This window comes from Lepidochelys kempii, chromosome 17 (genome assembly GCF_965140285.1).
Source record: "Lepidochelys kempii isolate rLepKem1 chromosome 17, rLepKem1.hap1, whole genome shotgun sequence".
NCBI lineage: Eukaryota > Metazoa > Chordata > Testudines > Cheloniidae > Lepidochelys > Lepidochelys kempii.
Genome location: NC_136396.1, coordinates 23,852,149 through 23,872,789, shown reverse-complemented (window position 1 = coordinate 23,872,789; position 20,641 = coordinate 23,852,149). Strand labels below are relative to the sequence as shown.

Genomic DNA, 20,641 nt, shown 5'->3' with positions numbered 1-20,641 from the left:
TTTAAAATACTGACATATTCACTGGACCAAAAAGAGAGAGTGGGCATGATTCTGTAGCTCAGGGCTTGGGGTGGGGAGCCCTGAGTTTACTTGCACTGGGTTCTCCCATGTCCTGTGTGAATGCTCTAACCACAGGCCTCTTGGGTCTATGGGGGCACAACCATCTCCTCCTTTGCTGTTTCACATGGGGCCTGGCAGGCAGCCCCTGGGCATGCCTGCGGGATCAGGCCTGGCAGGCATGATAAGCAGGGGGATGCCTGGCTTGAGGATCTAGATGCCGAGCAGGCAGCCTCTGGCAGAGATGTAAGGGGCTGTACTGGGGAGGCCTAGACACCTGTAGATCAGGTGGCAGCTGTTTGAGGATCTGAATTTTGGACTTCGGTGCCCAAAGTGGCAGTTACGTGCCTAAACCCCTTTGTGAATCGAGCTCTCTGCCTCCATTATCTCATTCTCCTCCTTTCCCTTCAGGCCCTAACTGACTTGATGTCCCTCTTTCCGCATATAACAATTACACTAATGAATTAATGCCAACACCTTCCATCCCAGGATCTCTGGGTGCTTTCCAGACATGCATGAATTTGCCTTCCCACCTCCCCTGTGGGGTTGATCCCTATCCTCAGTCCCAGGCACTCAGGTCCCATGACAATGTGCACAGTATAAAATCCTAGAGACAGAGGAAATTAAAGTGAGTTCAAGGAACTGGTGCAATTCCCACTCACGTCAAGGGACAGTCTTGGAGCGGAACTGGGTCTGACCAAGTGTATCGGGGGGTGATGCAGAGACAAAGATGCCTGCGTGTAGACACCCATTTTGAACATCTTGCCCAGTGACTTTTAGGCTTCTCTGACCTTCCCATGGTCATCTGAGCTGTAGCTCACGAAAGCTTATGCTCTAATAAATTGGTTAGTCTCTAAGGTGCCACAAGTACTCCTTTTCTTCTTCTTATGGATGGGTTTGACACAGCTTCCCACTGCCCATCACAGGGCCCTGGGCAGAGGGGCTCCATGGGATAGCGCCAGATAAATACTATTGGTCAACTGCAGGTAACAACAGCCAGAAAACAAGCTGTCTCCCCGCTCGCCCAGGCCTGCCGGTGACGGGGCCAGCCGTGCAGCTAAGCAACACAACCCCAAACAGGACAGAGCCAACAAACATGGCAAAGAGCAATTCAGGAGTTTGGGGACATGGGACTGCAACAGCAATGTGAGGGGGAGTCCCAGACAGGAGAGCCAGCCCCTCCCTAGCCCCCCATGGGGCACCAAAGTCCCAGAAAGGACAGCCAGCCCCTCCCTAGCCCCCCATGGGGCACCGAGGTCCCAGTCGGGACAGGCAGCCCCTCCCTAGCCCCCCATGGGGCACCGAGGTCCCAGTCGCGACAGGCAGCCCCTCCCTAGCCCCCCATGGGGCACCGAGGTCCCCGTCGGGACAGGCAGCCCCTCCCTAGCCCCCCATGGGGCACCGAGGTCCCCGTCGGGACAGGCAGCCCCTCCCTAGCCCCCCATGGGGCACCGAGGTCCCAGTCGGGACAGGCAGCCCCTCCCTAGCCCCCCATGGGGCACCGAGGTCCCCGTCGGGACAGGCAGCCCCTCCCTAGCCCCCCATGGGGCACCGAGGTCCCAGTCGGGACAGGCAGCCCCTCCCTAGCCCCCCATGGGGCACCGAGGTCCCAGACGGGCACCCCAGCCAGCCCCTCCCTAGCCCCCCATGGGGCACCGAGGTCCCAGTCAGGACAGCCAGCCCCTCCCTAGCCCCCATGGGGCACCGAGGTCCCCGTCGCGACAGCCAGCCCCTCCCTAGCCCCCCATGGGGCACCGAGGTCCCCGTCGCGACAGGCAGCCCCTCCCTAGCCCCCCATGGGGCACCGAGGTCCCCGTCGGGACAGGCAGCCCCTCCCTAGCCCCCCATGGGGCACCGAGGTCCCAGACGGGCACCCCAGCCAGCCCCTCCCTAGCCCCCATGGGGCACCGAGGTCCCAGACGGGCACCCCAGCCAGCCCCTCCCTAGCCCCCCATGGGGCACCGAGGTCCCAGACGGGCACCCCAGCCAGCCCCTCCCTAGCCCCCCATGGGGCACCGAGGTCCCAGACGGGCACCCCAGCCAGCCCCTCCCTAGCCCCCCATGGGGCACCGAGGTCCCAGACGGGCACCCCAGCCAGCCCCTCCCTAGCCCCCCATGGGGCACCGAGGTCCCAGACGGGCACCCCAGCCAGCCCCTCCCTAGCCCCCCATGGGGCACCGAGGTCCCAGTCGGGACAGCCAGCCCCTCCCTAGCCCCCCATGGGGCACCGAGGTCCCAGTCGGGACAGCCAGCCTCTCCCTAGCCCCCCATGGGGCACCGAGGTCCCAGTCGGGACAGCCAGCCCCTCCCTAGCCCCCCATGGGGCACCGAGGTCCCAGTTGCGACAGCCAGCCCCTCCCTAGCCCCCCATGGGGCACCGAGGTCCCCGTCGGGACAGGCAGCCCCTCCCTAGCCCCCCATGGGGCACCGAGGTCCCAGTCGGGACAGCCAGCCCCTCCCTAGCCCCCCATGGGGCACCGAGGTCCCAGTCGGGACAGCCAGCCCCTCCCTAGCCCCCCATGGGGCACCGAGGTCCCAGTCGGGACAGCCAGCCTCTCCCTAGCCCCCCATGGGGCACCGAGGTCCCAGTCGGGACAGGCAGCCCCTCCCTAGCCCCCCATGGGGCACCGAGGTCCCAGTCGGGACAGCCAGCCCCTCCCTAGCCCCCATGGGGCACCGAGGTCCCAGTCGGGACAGCCAGCCCCTCCCTAGCCCCCCATGGGGCACCGAGGTCCCAGACGGGCACCCCAGCCAGCCCCTCCCCAGCCCCCCATGGGGCACCGAGGTCCCAGACGGGCACCCCAGCCAGCCCCTCCCTAGCCCCCCATGGGGCACCGAGGTCCCAGTCGGGACAGCCAGCCCCTCCCCAGCCCCCCATGGGGCACCGAGGTCCCAGACGGGCACCCCAGCCAGCCCCTCCCTAGCCCCCCATGGGGCACCGAGGTCCCAGTCGGGACAGCCAGCCCCTCCCCAGCCCCCCATGGGGCACCGAGGTCCCAGACGGGCACCCCAGCCAGCCCCTCCCTAGCCCCCCATGGGGCACCGAGGTCCCAGTCGGGACAGCCAGCCCCTCCCCAGCCCCCCATGGGGCACCGAGGTCCCAGACGGGCACCCCAGCCAGCCAGCCAGTCCGGGAGCCCCGGGGCAGGTCGCGCTCCGGTCACTCACCGGGACCTGGGTCCGCGGCTAGCGGCCGAGCGCTCCGAGCGGCGGCTGCGGGCTTAGGGGCTCCCGGCTGCAGGTGCGGCTGGGAGGGGAGCGGCCTCCGCGGCCGGGATTGGGCGCCCAGGAGAGGCGGGGAGGAGCGGGCAGGGGCGCCAGCGGGGACCCCGGACCAGATCGACCCCGACCGGCCCCCGGCCCGGTGTGAGCGGGGCTGACCGGCGATGCGGGAACCGGCCGGGCGGTGGGGGGCCGCGGCGCCGGGGATGCGGGCGCCGGGCGGGGACTGGGGGCAGCAGCGGGGGGGTTGCAGGGCGGCGGGGGCGTGTGTGTGACGCGGGCCGGGCTCTCGGTTGCGGAGCCGATACTCGCTCCCGTGCGTGGTCCTGACTCACGGGGACACAGGTCCCGCCATCGGGACTCCCAGGGCTGTGAGTCACCCGCACCCGAGAGCAGCCGCTTCCTTCCCGGCAGGCTCTGTGGCGCTGCGGGGAAGTCCCTCCGGGATCTCGGCTGGGCCGGGCAGCCTCAAGCCTCCCCGGAAGGCCCTGGAGAGTTCGGCCAGGCTCCAGCCATTCCCCCGCTCCCTGCATCCCGCAGCGCCGGGCTCCCAGTATCCACGTGCTAAGGTTGCCAACCCACCAGGATTGTCCGGGAGTTGACAGGAATTAAAGATTAATCTTTAATTGAAGATTATGTCATGCGATGAACGCCCAGGAATACATCCAATCAAAATTGGCAACACTAACCCCTGCTCCCCGGAATCTCCCACTACACTCCCCTCCCCCCCAGTCAAGCTCTGGAACAGACTTCCAAGCTGGGTCCTGGAATCCTACCCACTGGAGGTTTTTAAGAAGGCTAATAGCTGCCAGGCATGTCTCAGGATCCCTTCCGGCTCTACCTGTCTGGGATTCTATGTCAGAAAAAATTTCATCCAGGTGGCCTGAGCCACCTTTCCCCAGCAGCCCTTCTGGGGTACATGGGCACATGGCTGTCAGCCTCAAGACACCAAAAAACGTGACTCGGGGCCCCCAAATCATGCTTTTTAGTCTGTCTTTTGACTCCTTAGCTCCCCTGTAGTCCTCTGCCAGTGTGTGCATTTAAGAATTGCGGGTTGAAAAGACAATCTTTAATGCCCACAAAACACGTCACTCCCTGGCTGCGCATGCAGGACTCCACTTACCCTCACTACTGTGAAACCATAAAATCATTCACTTTTCTTCTTCTCATTTTAATAACTATATTGACAGATAAATGACTCTGCAGTTACAATACATAGAATCATAGGACTGGAAGGGACCTTGAGAAGTCATCTAGTCCAGTCCCCTGAACTCATGGCAGGACTAAATATTATTTCTAGACCATCCCTGAAAGGTGTTTGTCTAACCTGTTCTTAAAAACCTCCAATGATGGAGATTCCACAACCTCCCGTCGCAATTTATTTCAGTGCTTAACCACCCTGACAGTTAGGAAGTTTTTCCTAATGTCCAACCTAAACCTCCCTTGCTGCAATTTAAGCCCATTGCTTCTTGTCCTGTCTTCAGAGGTTAAAGAGAACAATTTTTCTCCCTCCTTCTTGTAACAACCTTTTATGTACTTGAAAACTGTTATCATGCCCCCTCTCAGTCTTCTCTTCTCCAGACTAACAAACCCAATTTTTTCAATCTTCCCTCATAAATCATGTTTTCCAGACCTTTAATCATTTTTGTTGCTCTTCTCTGGACTTTCTCCAATTTGTCCACATCTTTCCTGAAATGTGGCGCCCAGACCTGGAGACAGTACTCCAGTTGAGGCCTAATCAGCGCAGAGTAGAGCGGACGAATTACTTTTTGTGTCTTGCTTACAACACTCCTGCTAATACATCCCAGAAGGATGTTTGCTGTTTTTGCAACAGTGTTACACTGTTGACTCAGATTTAGCTTGTGATTCCCTATGACCCCCAGATCCCTTTTTGCAGTACTCCTTCCTAGACAGTCATTTCTAGGGTGACCAGACGTCCTGATAATATCGGGACAGTCCCGATTTTAAGTTATTTTCCCACATCCCGACCGTACATTGGTCAGGACGCTCTTTGTCCTGATATTTTGGTTTGCAGTATGGGACCGCACATACCTGGGGGTGGGAGCTGTGGGGCAGCTCCTGCCTCCAAACAAGGAAGCGGCCTCCAGCAGGAGTCTGCAGTGCGGCCCCTAGCTAGGCAGAGGCTGCGAGAGGGTCTTCGCTGCCGTGTGCTGCACCGGCTCCATCCTGCCCAATCAGAGCTGCAGGGGTGGGGCTAGCAGGTGCCAGCAGCGTACAGAGAGCCCCCTGCTCCCCCACCCTAGCGCCCACCCCAACCCTAGGAGACAGAGGGATCTGCCAGATGCTTCCTGGGATCCTCCCCAGGTAAGCAGCCCCAGCACTCCCCAGGACTCCCCACCTTGCCCCGCAGCAGGTCCCTCTGGCTCTTAAGGTCGGGTCGGGTCCAATCCGGTTAGGTGGGGTCAGGGGCGGGAGGACAGGGGGCTCTCTGCACTCTGCTGGCGCCTGCAAAAGCCCTGCTCTGTGGCTCCGGCAGCTCCCATTGGTGCTTTTCACGGCCAATGGGAGCCACGGAGCAGGGGTGCAGCATGTGGAGACCCCTCAGCCGCCCCTGATCCTAGGAGCCAGAGGGACCTGCCAGATAGTTCCTGGGAGCCGCCCCAGGTAGGCACCGCTGGGATCCCCCACCCCCGGCAGATCCCTCTGGCTCTTAGGGTTGGGGGGGGCAGGGGAGTCTGTGGGCTGCTCCCGCCTGCAAGCCTGGTCCATGGCTCCAGCAGCTCCCATTGGTGCTTTTCCCTACAATGGAAGCCACGGAGCTTGCACTTGTGGCAGGCGCAGCATATGGAGAGTCTGGAGACCCCCCCTTGCCGCTCTGACCCTAGGAGCCAGAGAATTCCCAGCAGGGCTGATGACTGCGGCCAGGGAAGGGGGCAGGGCGTGATGGAGTGAGTGTCTGAGAGGTCTGTGGGGGATGCTGGGCTGTGAGGGTGTGGAGGGCGCTGGGCAGTGGGGGAGATCTGTGTGTGCCAGGGCAGTGGGGGTCTGTGTGGGTGTCAAGGTTCCTTCCCCACTCTGAACTCTAGGGTACAGATGTGGGGACCTGCAAGAAAACCTCCTAAGCTTATTTTTACCAGCTTAGGTTAAAACTTCCCCAAGGTACAAACTATTTTACCTTTTCCCTTGGACTTATCACTGCCACCACCAAACGTCTAACAGATAAATAACCGGGAAAGAGCCTGCTTGGAAACGTCATTCCCCCCAAAATCCTCCCCATACCCTACACCCCCTTTCCTAGGGAAGGCTTGATAAAAATCCTCACCAATTTGCATAGGTGAACACAGACCCAAACCCTTGGATCTTAAGAACAATGAAAAAGCATTCAGATTCTTAGAAGAAGAATTTTAATAGAAGAAAAAATAAAAGAATCACCTCTGTAAAATCAGGATGGTAGATACCTTACAGGGTAATTAGATTCAAAACATAGAGAATCCCTCTAGGCAAAACCTTAAGTTACAAAAAAGACACACAGACAGGAATAGTCATTCTATTCAGCACAGTTCTTTTCTCAGCCATTTAAAGAAATCATAATCTAACACATACCTAGCTAGATTACTTACTAAGTTCTAAGACTCCATTCCTGTTCTGTCTCCGGCACAAGCATCACACAGACAGAGAGAGCCTTTGTGTCTCTGGCTTTGAAAGTATCTTGTCTCCTCATTGGCCATTTTGGTCAGGTGCCAGCGAGGTTATCTTAGCTTCTTAACCCTTTACAGGTGAGAGGATTTTTCCTCTGGCCAGGAGGGATTTTAAAGGTGTTTACCCTTCCCTTTATATTTATGACAGGGGCATTGTGTAGTTGTGGTGGTGGGGCTCTGGGGAAGGGCACTGGGAGGGAGGGGAAATCTGTGTGTATTGGGAAACTAGCAAGTGGGGGGTTCTGTGTGGGGTGCTGGGCAGCTGTGGTGGGGCTGTGGGTGGCGGGGGTGCTGGGCAGGGGTGGTGGTGTGCACAGCAATGTGCATTTGTGGTGGAAGGGTTGTGGGGGGGGCTCTGGGCATAGTGGATCCAGGGGGCGCTGGGCAGGGGAGCTGTGTAGCGCAGCATGGGCCCACCCCCAACAGGAAGGGGCACACTGGTAGCACAGGGCCAGGCGGACCAGTGTGCCTCTGACCATGCCACCCATGTCCCATTGCCCCTGGCCGGCTCCACCCTTCCCGCTGCTCACCTCCTCATCTGAAGGCGGGGGTAGCGGGTGCAGGGGTGGGTCCCAGCAGTGCTTACCTGGGGCAGCTCCTGGGAAGCAGCCAGCAGGTCCCTGAGGTGAGTGTCAACTGGGCTGAGCCAGCAACATGGCATGGGCCAGTCCCGGGGCAGGGAATCACTCTTGGGAGCAGTGTGATCAGCCAGGCCAGGGCCTGCCCCTGCCAGGCTTCTTCAGGACCCACTTGCCTGGAGGGGCCCAGCCAAGCCACCTGCCACACTCACCTCCCCCCACTGGCTGAGTCTGGCCCCACTTCTGCACCCGTTCATGGTGGCTCAGCGCTGAGGAGACAGGCAGGGCCCTAGAGGTGGTGGGCACGAGACTGTCCAGAACTGGAGCTGCACTGGGGTCTGGCCAGGGCACAGGGTGGAGAGGAGCCAGCAGGCTTGGTGGGATCTTGGGGTGCAGCACAAATGGAGCAGGCCATGCCAGGGCCCCTTCTGAGTGTGGGCCTGGCGCCACTGAGTTACCAGTGTAAACCCGGCTGCCCTTTCCTTGAGGCTAGGAATAAAAGTCAGACTTCAATTCAGCTGTCACCTGCCAGCTCTTTGTGACCAGGCTTAGTGCTGCATCAGCTCCAAACCTCCTCTTGGCGAACAAGCCTTGGGATCCGACTGATCCAAAGTGAACTGAAGTTGCCCATTTATTTTAAGGGGCAGGGCAGCACCCCCAGAAAGCTCTGCCATCTGGGAAACTCCCTCTGCAGCAACAACAGAGGAAAACCCACCCCAACCAATTGAGCCCAGGTGGTTGCTAACCTCCTCTCCAGCCCAGCCCCAGGCTGGAGTGTTCCAATGGCTCTCGGCACCCAGGGCTGAGTGACAGCCCTGGAGCGGAATCACTCTGCACTGGAGGTGCCCCTAAGAAGGGCTGGGCAGGTCAGCTCGCAGGGAGCCCTGACTTGCAGAGCCGGGCAGGGGTTCCCCTGCAGCCGGCTCCGGGGATGCAGGGGAAGGGCTAAAACTACCGGCTCTGAAATGGGATGTGGCTCTGTGCTCAATAGGGGAGGCTGCTAGAATCAGTGAGTTGATATTTCAAAGCTTTTCTTTCACCACCTGTTTTTGCAAGGGGGGTAGGTGCCCCACAGAGGTAATAGCTGCATCCTCCGCCCAGCGGGGTGTGCAGACTGGTCCACCTAGCTCCTGGCAGAGCGAAGGAATGGAGACACCTGCCTCTGCACATGCCGATTCCCCCCAGGGCAGGCCGGGGCTGCGCACTGCTAAGCCGGCAAGCAGGGATTGCACCTGGTGGCGGACATCTGCGCGACGTACAATCGGGACACCATTCGTCCCGATATTCAGGTCACATTTAACATTTGGTAGTGAAATAGAAAATTAGTCGATTGGGAATGTCCCATTAAACCCGATTGTGCTCTGTTATCTGTGAGGGGCTTATTCCTTCACCCTCCCACTTCCCTGGTCCTTCTTGCACAAACAGAGAGCAACAATACCCGAAGTCCAAAGGTGCAAACAATTCAATGTTTATTGGGGTGAACTTCCAGCAAGCAAAGATTCCAGTTTCCTTCGTCAGTGTCCCCCTTCCCAGCTCTGACACCACAGAGCCTTACCTGTGTCCCTTTTCCCATTCCCCACCCTTAGCAAAACATGATTCCAATCCCCCATCCCCATTCCCTGTTCCCATTCCCACCTTTACTTCCTGATTGACTACAGACTATATAGTAAAACTTGAGTTCTGCTTAGCTATACCTTAACCAATCATTTTTCTGAAATTTAACTAACCAATCCTGACATAGTGTAACATGATTATCTAAGCAATTCTATCCCACCACCTTAATTGGTTTACACCCAACAAAATTAATTACACAGCAGACAGGAACAATCACAGAACCAGACAGATATTATACAGACAAACAATGGGGAAATGGGGACTACAGTGATAGAACACAGAAATGAGGATTTCACTTCCCAGCTATTGATAAGTGAGTTCTTGCCAGACAGGATGCTATCAAACTAAGTTTCCATTTACATCTTCTAGGCTCTTCCCTTTCTCTGGAGGTGATAGGCATTATCAGGACAGGAGTGTATTCCTAACAGCCCAATAGCACCTTCTTTCAATGGGACTAGGTTGGAATGTGAGGATGTGACCGTTCGCTTCCCAGCTTATGGCTGCCTCTGCTGCTTAGCCAAAGGCCTTAGCCTAAGAACAGGGCCTCAGACTGTCACAGTGAGAAAAGGCCCTATCAACAGGCAGACAGTAATTTTGATTCTTTCTTTTATACCTCTATAACTAGATAAATGATAAACATACACCTAAATTCTTAGAGTCTAGGCCTTTGCAGACAGGCCTGAATATCTAGATCCTAACACTCCACCCCTTTTTGTTTTTTTCTTTTTCTTTTGGGATCCTCCTGCCCAGGTGTCCCTGGAAAAATACAGGACATATGGCGACACATTTCCTGACAGGGCCAGGCCTCAAGGTGGAAGGTGTCGCTATTCTATTTGTCCCACTGCCCCTTGTGTAGTACGGTGCCCTGCCCCTTCTCTCGTATGGGCATACCACACCTGTCCCAGTTAGTGTCCCAGACTTCCCATTAGAGTGGGCCTGAGAAGGTTGGGTCCAGGTTGTCTAGCACACTGTGGGGTGGGAAGGGCTTACTACATTACTTGTTGGTTATGATTAGTGGCTGTTCTCTAGGGGGTTGTGCCTCCCTTGTTCACTTTCATATGCAATGTAACACAAATACAGTTAACAATACACCATCTGCTGTGATAATTTACAGCAACACTGAGAGTTCTGACAACTGGAGTATGCCCCAACATCCAAGCCACCCCCAAAACACTGCCTCTCCTCCTTAGACAGGGTCAAAATTTTCATGTGTCCAGTTGCTGGCAGTTGCAACAAGCTGCCTCTGCATGTTTTGCGTGTTTTTGTCCATATTATAAGTTCATTGAATGTCCACAGAGAAATGGGTTATTGTCCAAACCAACTTAACCACTTGGTACGGAATCAGGCAGTATGAACTGGTTTGATTATTTACAGCAATAAGATTCACAGATCCATTTGTGCACCAAAGTCCAGATAGCAGCATGTAGATGTGCGTAGTTTGGTTATGGGCTAGTGTAATTGTGCCCCCAGTAATATGTACATTCCCAGCAAAACACCTCATACACAGTACACCCAATTGTCCACCCCTTGCCATAGGCCAATGGGGGTGCTCCTCCATAGTCATAGCAGAGGGGCACATCCAAACATCTCTTCATTTGCACCATTTCCCACACCCCTCCATTGATTCCCAGTGAGCTCCTCCCCTTCTCATTATTCCCATAGGACTTGTGGGGACCACCTTAGTTGCAGTTCCATTTCCAGGTGCCATGGTAGCTATTACACAGGTGCTGGTCTCCTAGTTGAGCATTTTGCATTCCCATACACATCTCCCCACTAGGTCAGCCTTTTGAAGCCATCCCTCACCCATGTCATGAGGTTTTTTGTTCATTGAAACACAACAAGACAAACGCCACAGACAAACAACACAAAAAAAATCCATGGTATTCTGGATTATTCTTCTGCTGGCGCCAGCTTTCTTGTAGAGTGTCTGAAAAACGAAAGAAACAATTTCCATCCCCCTTGTGGGGACAGATTATTGCTTAATAATAATACCACTTTCTTTTTACAAATCTCCTTGCTAAATGCAAGAAAAACAGAAGAATTACCTCCAGGCTGTCCTTATTTTGTTCTATAGTCAGGCTAGTGAATTACCCCACTCACTGGTCATTTATGAAATTGATGTGGTGGTGTACCTCAGTTTCCCCTCTTGTACAACAGACCGGGTTTGCAATAGTTTCTCTGCTGTACCAAGCTTTAAGTTTATTCTCAGGTAATAGCTGAGAGACAGCTTTAGATTTCTGCACTGTACACACACACACACCCCTTTGGGTTAACCTGTCCCCCTTATTTTCAGGTTTGACTTGTTTTTTCACCTCCCTTTCCTGGAGGGTCATAATTTGAGTCTTCTAGTAGTTTGTTTGCTGACCAGATGTATTTATTATTTGCAGCTCCTTTGTGCTGCTACTTATGGGCAGTTTTCTCCTTCCCCCATCAGCTAGGTAATTTGCATCCACACAGAGGCTTGTTGGCTTGCTTTTGGATCCAAAGCTATTAGCAGCTCAGAGACTACCTTAAAAGGGACACAATCCACTTCCACCAGAGCTCTGATTACTTTCCACTTTCATCTCCTGCTCCAAAACAGAGATCTGAAAAAGAAAGCACATTTAATTTTAACTAAGTACCATGTTTTGTTTGTATTTCTTTTACCCCTTCTCCAATATACACTGCACATGTCCTGGGAAAATGCACATTCCTTCCATAGTTTAACCTCCATAACATTACATTAGCCATATTAATTTTACACAAGGTGTAACTGCCTCCCCCATGCCCACAGAGTTTTCAGGCACCTCCACCAAAGCGACAGTCTGATCCCCCAGAGCCACCCCAAGGCTCAGTGTTCCCATCATTCCTCCCCTTTTCCTTTTCTTTTACCTGTGCACGCACCCAAAATTCTCTTTTGTCTAACATCCCTTGCACTGTGATTACGCTTTTTTACACAACTGTACCCTGATTACACTCCCATCTTGTACAACTAGACACAACCATGGGCAGCCAAGTTAAGTTCCAATAGAAACCCCTTACATTCCTTTAGTGATTTTGGTTACATTACCCAATGTAGTCAAATAATTTTGATCAGATTATCTCTCCGCCTGCTGCCTGCAGCAGTCCCTTATAGACCATTTCTGTGGGAAAAGGGCCCATTTTCCCTCAGAATAGCTGTAAAGACTTCTGGGTACAGAAGCATAGTGGTGGGAGTAGCCACTCTACCTGACCCCCTTGGATAATTTAATTACCAAGCTTCCATCCAATGTGACTGCACAGAGTTGCACATACAGTTACATTTATATAACTGGGTTTTATCATTAAACCAAAAACTTCCTTTTTGTAACACCATAACTGTTACTCTTTAACATCTTCACAACAAGAAAAGGAGTACTCGTGGCACCTTAGAGACTAACCAGTTTATTTGAGCATGAGCTTTCGTGAGCTAGAGCTGTAGCTTCTCTTTTTGCGAATACAGACTAACACGGCTGTTACTCTGAAATCTTCACAACAGTTACCTTTTACTATTTCCACAACTCCCAAATGTTTTCTTTCCTCCAAACCCTGTATTATCAATTTCTACAAAAGCTATTTGTAACTTTTCACGAACTTCTTTAAATCACTTACTCCTACATTTAGTTCTTTAAGGTAGTGCAATTTGTTTGTAACAACTCAGCCACCAAGTACAATTATTGCCACACAGCTGCCTTAACCTGTGCTGTCTTTACCTTGAGACTGTTCAAAAAAGCAGTAAAATATTTGTCTCCATGGTTGCCCCTCACTGGAATGGGAATCCACTCTGTCACTCACTGGGATGGTGGGACCTGGGAAGGGTAAGCTCCTGGGCCCGCTGTCCAGCCCCAGCCTGGGGAGATAGTGAAGAGGGAGTTTGCAGCATGAACCCATGGGAGAGGAGAGGGCTTACTGAAAAGTGACCTGACAAGTCACTTTCACCTGAGCTTTCTGGTTCACCCTTGCCCTTCCAGACCGAAGCCCGAGCCAGGGCTGCAGCCTGCAGCCAGAGGAGGGAAAACTGATTTCTAGCACTTTGCTTCATACGCCGGAGAAGGACACGTCACTCAGCTGTTACTGGAACTGGACAATTTTATTGAAAAATGTAACTCAGTACAAAGCAGCGGAAGCAGGACTATCTAAGGGTATGTCTACACTACGAAATTAGGTCAATTTTATAGAAGTCAATTTTTAGAAATTGATTTTATACAGTAAATTGTGTATGTCTCCACTAAGCGCATTAAGTCGGCAGAGTGTGTCCTCAATACCGTGGCTAGCATCAACTTACAGAGAGGTGCACTGTGGGTAGCTATCCCACAGTTCCCGCAGTCTCCGCTGCCCATTGGAATTCTGGGTTGCGCTCCCAATGCCTGATGGGGCAAAAACATTGTCGAGGGTGGTTCTGGGTACATGTCGTCAGTCACCCCTTCCTCCCTCCCTCCGTGAAAGCAACGGCAGACAATCATTTTGCGCCTTTTTTCCTGCCTGGGTTACCCGTGCAGACGCCGTACCATGGCAAGCATGGAGCCCGCTTAGCTCACCGCTGCTATTGTGAGCACTGTAAACACCTCGCACATTATCCTGGAGTATGTGCAGAACCAGGCTAAGAGACGCCAGCACGAGGACGATTGTGATGAGGACATGGACACAGACATGCCTGAAAGCATGGGCTGTTCCAATAGGGACATCATGGCAGCAGTGGGGCTGGTTGATACAGTGGAATGCCGATTCTGGGCCCGGCAAACAAGCACAGACTGGTGGGACCGCAGAGTACTGCAGGTATGGGATTATTCCCAGTGGCTGCGAAACTTTCGCATGTGTAAGGCCACTTTCCTTGAACTTTGTGAGTTGCTTTCCCCCACCCTGAAGTGCAGGAATACCAAGATAAGAGCTGCCTTGACAGTTGAGAAGTGAGTGGTGATAGCCCTGTGGAAGCTTGCAATGCCTGACTGCTACTGGTCAGTCGGGAATCAATTTGCAGTGGGCAAGTCCACTGTGGGGACTGCTGTGATCCAAGTAGCTAATGCAATCACTGACGTTCTGCTATCAAGTGTAGTGACTCTGGGAAATGTGCAGGTCATACTGGATGGTTTTGCTGCAATCAGGCTCCATAACTGTGGTGGGTCTATAGACGGAACGCATATCCCTATCTTGGCACTGGACCACCTTGCCAACCAGTATGTAAACCGCAAGGGGTACTTCTCAATGGTGCTGCAAGCACTGGTGGATCACAAGGGACGTTTCACCGACATCAACGTGGGATGGCCGGGAAAGGTGCATGATGCACGCATCTTTCGGAACTCAGGGCTGTTCGAGCAGTTGCAAGAAGGGACTTACTTCCCAGACCAGAAAATTACCATTGGGGATGTTGAAATGCCAATAGTTATCCTTCGGGACCCAGCCTACCCCTTGGTCCCATGGCTCATGAAGCCGTACACAAGCAGCCTGGACAGTAGTAAGGAGCAGTTCAACTATAGGCTGAGCAAGTGCAGAATGGTGGTAGAATGTGCCTTTGGACATTTAAAAGCTCGCTGGTGCTGTTTGCTGACTAGGTTAGACCTCAGCGCAACCAACATTCCCATTGTTATTGCTGCTTGCTGTGTGCTCCATAATATCTGTGAGAGTAAAGGGGAGACATTTATGGTGGGTTGGGAGATTGAGGCAAATCACCTGGCAGCTGATTTTGAGCAGCCAGACACGAGGGCAATTAGAAGAGCACAGCTAGGTGTGCTGCACATCAGAGAGGCTTTGAAAACCAGTTTCATGACTGGCCAGGCTACGGTGTGACAGCTGTGTGTGTTTCTTCTTGCTGCAAACCCATCTCCTTTGTTGATTTTAATTTCCTGTTAGCCAACCACCCTCCCCCCCCTTCAATCACAGCTGGCAAAGGAAATAAAGTAACTATTGTTTTGAAACCATGCATTCTTTCTTTATTAATTAAAAAGAAGTGAGATAACTGACAAGGTCGCCCAGGTGGGGTGGGTTGCAGGAGGAGGGAAGGAAAAGGCCACATTGCTTATTGTAGCCACACTACAAATCAAAACTGTTTGAATGACAGCCTTCTGTTGCTTGGGCCATCCTCTGGAGTGGAGTGGCTGGGTGCCCGGAGCCTCCCCCCCCCCCGTGCCAGCATTCTTGGGCATCTGGGTGAGGAGGATATGGAACTTGGGGAGGAGGGCAGACGGTTATACAGTGGATGCAGCGGGGGTCTGTGCTCTTGTTGGCTTTTCTGCAGCTCCAACAGATGCTTCATCATGTCCGTTTGCTCCCCCATTAGCCTCAGCATCGCCTCCTGCCTCTGCTCTTCGCACTGACTTAATGCTTTCCTGGCCTCTGCCACTGAATACCTCCATGCATTAAGCTGTGCCCTATCAGTGTGGGAGGACTGCATGAGCTCAGAAAACATGTCATCGCGAGTGCATTTTTTTTGCCTTCTAATCTGCGATAATCTCAGGGACAGAGATGATAGGGGAGCATAGAAACATTTGCACCTGGGGGGAGATAAAAAGAGAGAGTAAAATTTAAGATGATACATTTCTGAGAACAAAAGGGAATCTCTTTCACAGTGAATCAAGCAATTCACAGCAGACAGCACGTGTTTTAGGTACAAGGTCGCATTTTTTCTTTTATATTGAGCGCCCGCTGGTATGGTGACACATCACACACACACGGCTGGGCAACAGAATTCAGTTTCCAGGCAGCCATGGTAAGCCTTTTGGTACATGGGGTTGGCTTCTTCCACCTTCATAATATGTAGGAATGGTTTCAAACTGCAGCGCCCTCCTTTCCCATAGCAAGCAATGCCGGTTGGGTTTCACATTTAAAAGGAGGAGCTGCAGTTTTCGGGTGGATGTGCAGCACACACCTCCTCCCACCCCACCACATGGCTATTCTCTGGGATGATCCCTTTTAGCCAAGCGCAAACAGCCCAGCATGAACGGGGTCGTTTTACTGTTCCCTTACAAAAATTCCCCTATTTCAACCAGGTAACCATGAATGGTATCATTCTCCTGAGGCGAACACAGAAAGATATAGACTGAATGTTGCTTGAATGCAACCAAAACCCAGGACCATTCACTGCCATGCTTTCTGCTGCAGTGATTCCAGACTACTTGCTACTGGCTTGGCGTGGTAAAGTGTCCTTCCGTGGAGGATGAAATAAGGCAGCACTCCCCAGAAACCTTCTGCAAAGGCTTTCTAGGAAAGTTTCATGGAGATGTCCCTAGAGGATTCCCGCTCCAACCCCAGACATGTTAACAGACTTTTCCAGTAGCTGAACTGGCTGCGAATGCATCCCAATTCTTCAGGGCAAATCAAACATTAAACACTATTGCTTTTAAACCCTGTCCTGTAGTTACAAATGTGCACTCATCAGAGGTGCCTTCTCCGGCTTCAGCATTGGGGATCCTGCCTTGGGTGGGTATTGGCTCCAGGGTGATGAAAAGGTCCTGGCTGCCGGGGAGAACGGATTCACCGCTTGCCTGCTGCGCATTCTCCTCCTCCTCTTCCTCTTCTTCATCCATAAACTCCTCCTCCCTGTTGCGTAAGACTCCCCCCTTGCAGGTGTCCACGGACAGTGGTGGGATAATGGTAGGGTCCCCCCTAGAATGCCATGCAAGCTGATCATAGAAGCAGCATGTATGGGGCTCTGAGATGGAGTGACTGTTTGCCTCCTTTGTCTTTTGTTAGGCTCGCCTGAGCTCCTTAACTTTCAAGCAGCACTGCTGTGTGTCCCTGGTGTAGCCTCTCTCCACCATGCCCTGTGAGATTTTGGCATATATATCAGCATTTCTTCTTTTTGATTGGAGTTCGGCTTGCACAGATTCTTCTCCCCGTACAGCGATCAGCTCCAGTGTCTCCCTTTCAGGGCCGGAGGGAAGGGTAAATGGCGGTGGGGGGCGGGGGTGCTCCCAGCAGTGCCTCAGAGAAAACTCCTGGGAGGTAGGGAAAAGGAGGGGTCCCAACACCAAGGGCACAGCCAGTGCCAGCTGGGAGAGGCTGCTGGCACGTTCAGTACAAATACCTCTTCACTCTTAGTTACCCATCCGCCCCCCACCCCCAGCCAGAGAATTCGCCAGGGTGCCAGCTGAACCAGCTGGAGGAATCCGTTGGGTTTGAAGGAGGAAAGGAGCCCAGTGGGGTTTCTCCAGCCGGCGGGGATGAGGGTGCCTCAGAGCCAGGGTGCAATAGATCAAAGACAAAGTATCTACAAACAGAAACGAGAGTCTTAGCCAGAGTCTTGCTTCCCCTCGCCAGCAGCCCTGAGGGAGACGGAGCAGTTCCTCCTCCACCCAGCCATTGGAATGACAGTCAAAGTCTGGTGAGCAGCCAGCCAACCGTCGTCCTTGGGGCAGCAAGGGGTGGCCATGTTGCCCTGGGGTCCTAAGGGCTACAGAGAGCAGCAGCGGGGCAGTGACAGTCAGAAGCAGCCTGATGAATGGATCAGGGCAGGCGGGAGGGGTGCTGGGCTGCCTCCCTCACACGTAGTTCCTCTTGTCGTAGCTGGGACCGGTGGATCTGGAAACGGAGTAAGCCACCTTGGCTGGAGCGTACTTCTCATCCTTGGGGGGGCAGGAGCAGCAGAGCAGAGCCCCCCCAAACAGCTGCAGTACTGCAGCTGCCCAGCCCACGTAGAGGGAGGCTCCCAGGTCCCGCTTCTGTGACTCTATCACCATAGGATTGTAGAAGTCGCGGATGACGGTGTTGGCCGACCAGCACACGGGGATGAGGGTCATGATCCCAGCCAGCAAGAAGATCACCCCAGACATGATGGTGATCTTGGCCTTGGTTGTCTCATCTTCCACGCACCTGGTGCACTGCGCTCCGATGAGGGCAACCATGAAGCCCAGCACGGCCAGCACGATGGCGATCACCACCAGGGCACGAGCCGCCTGCAGGTCCTGGGGCAACGCCAGCACGGAGTCGTAGACCTTGAACTGCATCTGGCCCGTGCTCTGCACCACGCAGTTCATCCACAGCCCCTCCCAGATGAGCTGGGCTGTCACGATGTTGTCCCCGACGAAGGCCGTCACCCTCCACATGGGCATTGCACAGCACACGATGGTGCCCACCCAGCCCAACACCGACAGGGCCACCCCACTGATCTCCAGCCCCATCGACATGTTGCCACACCCTAGATACTTTCAAGCCAACGGCAGAAAGGGAGCGGGACTCCTTAGCTGGCAGCACCTGCAGGCCCCTGTCGCTGTCTGTGTAGGCTCCAGAGGATCCGCTCACTCCTGAGTGTACCTGTGTTGGTGGCTGCCTTATATCAGTGAGTGGAGCCAGGGCTGGGCTGCATTACCTCAGTGCTACTCACTCACGCAGGGGTGGGGTTTCACCAACGGACTCTTTTCCTTTCGCTGACTCCTCTGCCACCACCCCAGCCCCACTCCCCCTTTGTTTATGGAGATGGCATTGGTGAGAGAGGAGAATGGGGGAGGAGGCAAGGAGTGGAGCTGGAACCCTTCCCCGCGGGGCCCTGAGTTCCAGCCTGCTGCTTTCATGGCCATCCCTGGTGACAGATGCTCGCTGGGCTGGTGCCAGGCAGACACAGTGCTAGGGATTAGGAGAAAGACTGGAGTGGATTCCTGTGCTTCCTGGAAAGGGCTGCCTGGGGGTGTCATCTCAGACTCCAGGGAGGATGCAGCAGACCCTGTAAAGGGCAGGAATGGAACACGCTGCTTTTAGTAGCTGCTCGTGTTCCAGGGTCAGAGTGGAGGCCGTAAACCCAACTCTCTGTCCAGACTGGTGAGGTCCATGGACACATGCCCGAGAATCCACTCCTCAGGCATCAGCTGGTGACAGGCAGCAGGAAAGCCACCAGCCTCACCAAGGCATCCCCCCAGCACCAAGCCATCAGCCTGCATACCTGCCAGAATCGACTGTCACAGACACACGCAATCAGTATAGACGCAGCAAAGTCCTGCGGTTAGGAGCCAGCCCTGGTGCAGTGACCTCCTGCTGCTCTGTCGGTGTGGGCAGTGGTCCCAAAGGTGTGGGAGAACACACCAGCCCCATCCCACCAGGCTGAGTGAAGTCACAGCTCTCCTTGCCTCTGGACGAGGGAGGAGTTCTCTATTCTCCACCCCATCCACTTTCCCCTTCTCCTCCCGACTGGAAAATGCGAAAGGAAAAAAGAGACAGTAGCGAGATTGGGAGGAGGGGGAGAGGGGCTGGGCTGAGCAGATTTTAGGGGGAAAAGACCTGCTGGGCTGGAGACAGATGGAGATTATTTCCCTATTCTTCCCCCTAGGAAATCTCTCCATCCTCCCCCAGGCAAAGCTAGCAGAGCTGCTCTCCACAAAGGGGACCTATCCCACAAGCCCACATGTGACTGTCACACCCCAGGCTGAGTCCTTAATGTTCCCGCTGCTCCAAACACACCAGCCAATTAACACGCCTGTCCCACCCCCAATTCCTGCTGCCTCCCTGCCCCCCCAACCGATTTGTATAACCGACCCAAGCTCCTGTCCCGGGGGGTGGCGGGTACTGGCGAGGATCCTGGCCATGAGCCCTGTCCTTCACTGGCTCAGAGGCTAGCATTCAGATGGGCCTGATTACAGCTGCTCTCTCCACAGGGCAGTGGATCTCAGACCAGGACCACTCTGGAGCACAAGGCAGGACTGCTCATTGATCAGGAGCACGAGAGAGGGGTGCAAACTACACAAGAGCTGGAAACACAAAAGACAACCGACTTCACACCAGCATGTAATCAGGAAGGTGACGTGGGCAGGATGCACCCACAGCTGGTAAAAGCATAGGATGACTCACAGAGCCAGCCAGGCTCATGGGTTAGCAGTACAAGGATGCGGCAGATACATGTCAATTGGTTCATTGGCTGCAACCATAGCTCTCTTGCTGTGGGTAAACTCATCCCACCACAGTGATCCCACTTCCAAAGTGTTAACACGCTGTTGGATTCTCAGCAAAGCTGGAGGGCAGACACTTGAATATGGAGTAACTCAAGCTGACCTGCAACAAATGTCAAGGGGAGGCCAGTCCGTAGCACTTACACCACTGGAACAGGCCCTTATGACTGCTTCTGTCGAAGCCACTCATGTTTCAAAGCCCTTTTCATCATGCAAAAAGAAGGACTTGTGGCACCTTAGAGACTAACCAATTTATTTGAGCATGAGCTTTCGTGAGCTACAGCTCACTTCATCGGATGCATACCGTGGAAAATACAGTGGGGAGATTTATATACACAGAGAACATGAAACAATGGGTGTTACCACACACACTGTAACAAGAGTGATCACTTAAGGTGAGCTATTACAAGCAGGAGAAGCAGGGGGGAGAGAGGGGGAGGAGGGAAACCTTTTGTAGTGATAATCAAGGTGGGCCATTTCCAGCAGTTGACAAGAACGTCTGAGGAGCGGGGTGGGGGTGGGGGATAAACATGGGGAAATAGTTTTACTTTGTGCAATGACCCATCCACTCCCAGTCTCTATTCAAGCCTAAGGGACATAGCTGTCAGGCCTGGATCCACAAAGAGATGTAGGCGCAGTGCTGCTA

The 20,641-nt window shown here is 54.1% G+C and overlaps 2 protein-coding genes across 6 annotated transcripts in view; both read right to left on the bottom strand.

Annotated features, from left to right (window-relative positions):
- LOC140899671 (claudin-4) overlaps positions 1 to 6,917 on the bottom strand; it is a 41,652-nt gene extending 34,735 nt beyond the window's left edge. For 2 of the 5 annotated variants that reach the window (XM_073315544.2, XM_073315546.2), the window contains exon 1: positions 3,226 to 3,621. The gene's annotated coding sequence lies outside the window, so the exon portion shown is untranslated. Of the gene's footprint in view, positions 1 to 3,225; positions 3,622 to 6,860 lie in introns of those variants that run through there. The other 3 variants (XM_073315545.1, XM_073315543.2, XM_073315547.2) reach the window with 3 other exon arrangements.
- Positions 6,918 to 16,864: 9,947 nt separating this feature from the next.
- Positions 16,865 to 18,667, bottom strand: LOC140899515 (claudin-3). Its single transcript, XM_073315145.2, has one exon. The coding sequence runs from the start codon at positions 18,244 to 18,246 to the stop codon at positions 17,602 to 17,604; it is 645 nt and encodes a 214-aa protein (XP_073171246.1). The 5' UTR covers positions 18,247 to 18,667; the 3' UTR covers positions 16,865 to 17,601.
- Between the last annotated feature and the right edge of the window lie 1,974 nt (positions 18,668 to 20,641).

Bases quoted from the DNA above. Each gene is read 5' to 3' on its own strand.
- LOC140899515 (XM_073315145.2), bottom strand. From the start codon at position 18,246: ATGTCGATGGGGCTGGAGATCAGTGGGGTGGCCCTGTCGGTGTTGGGC.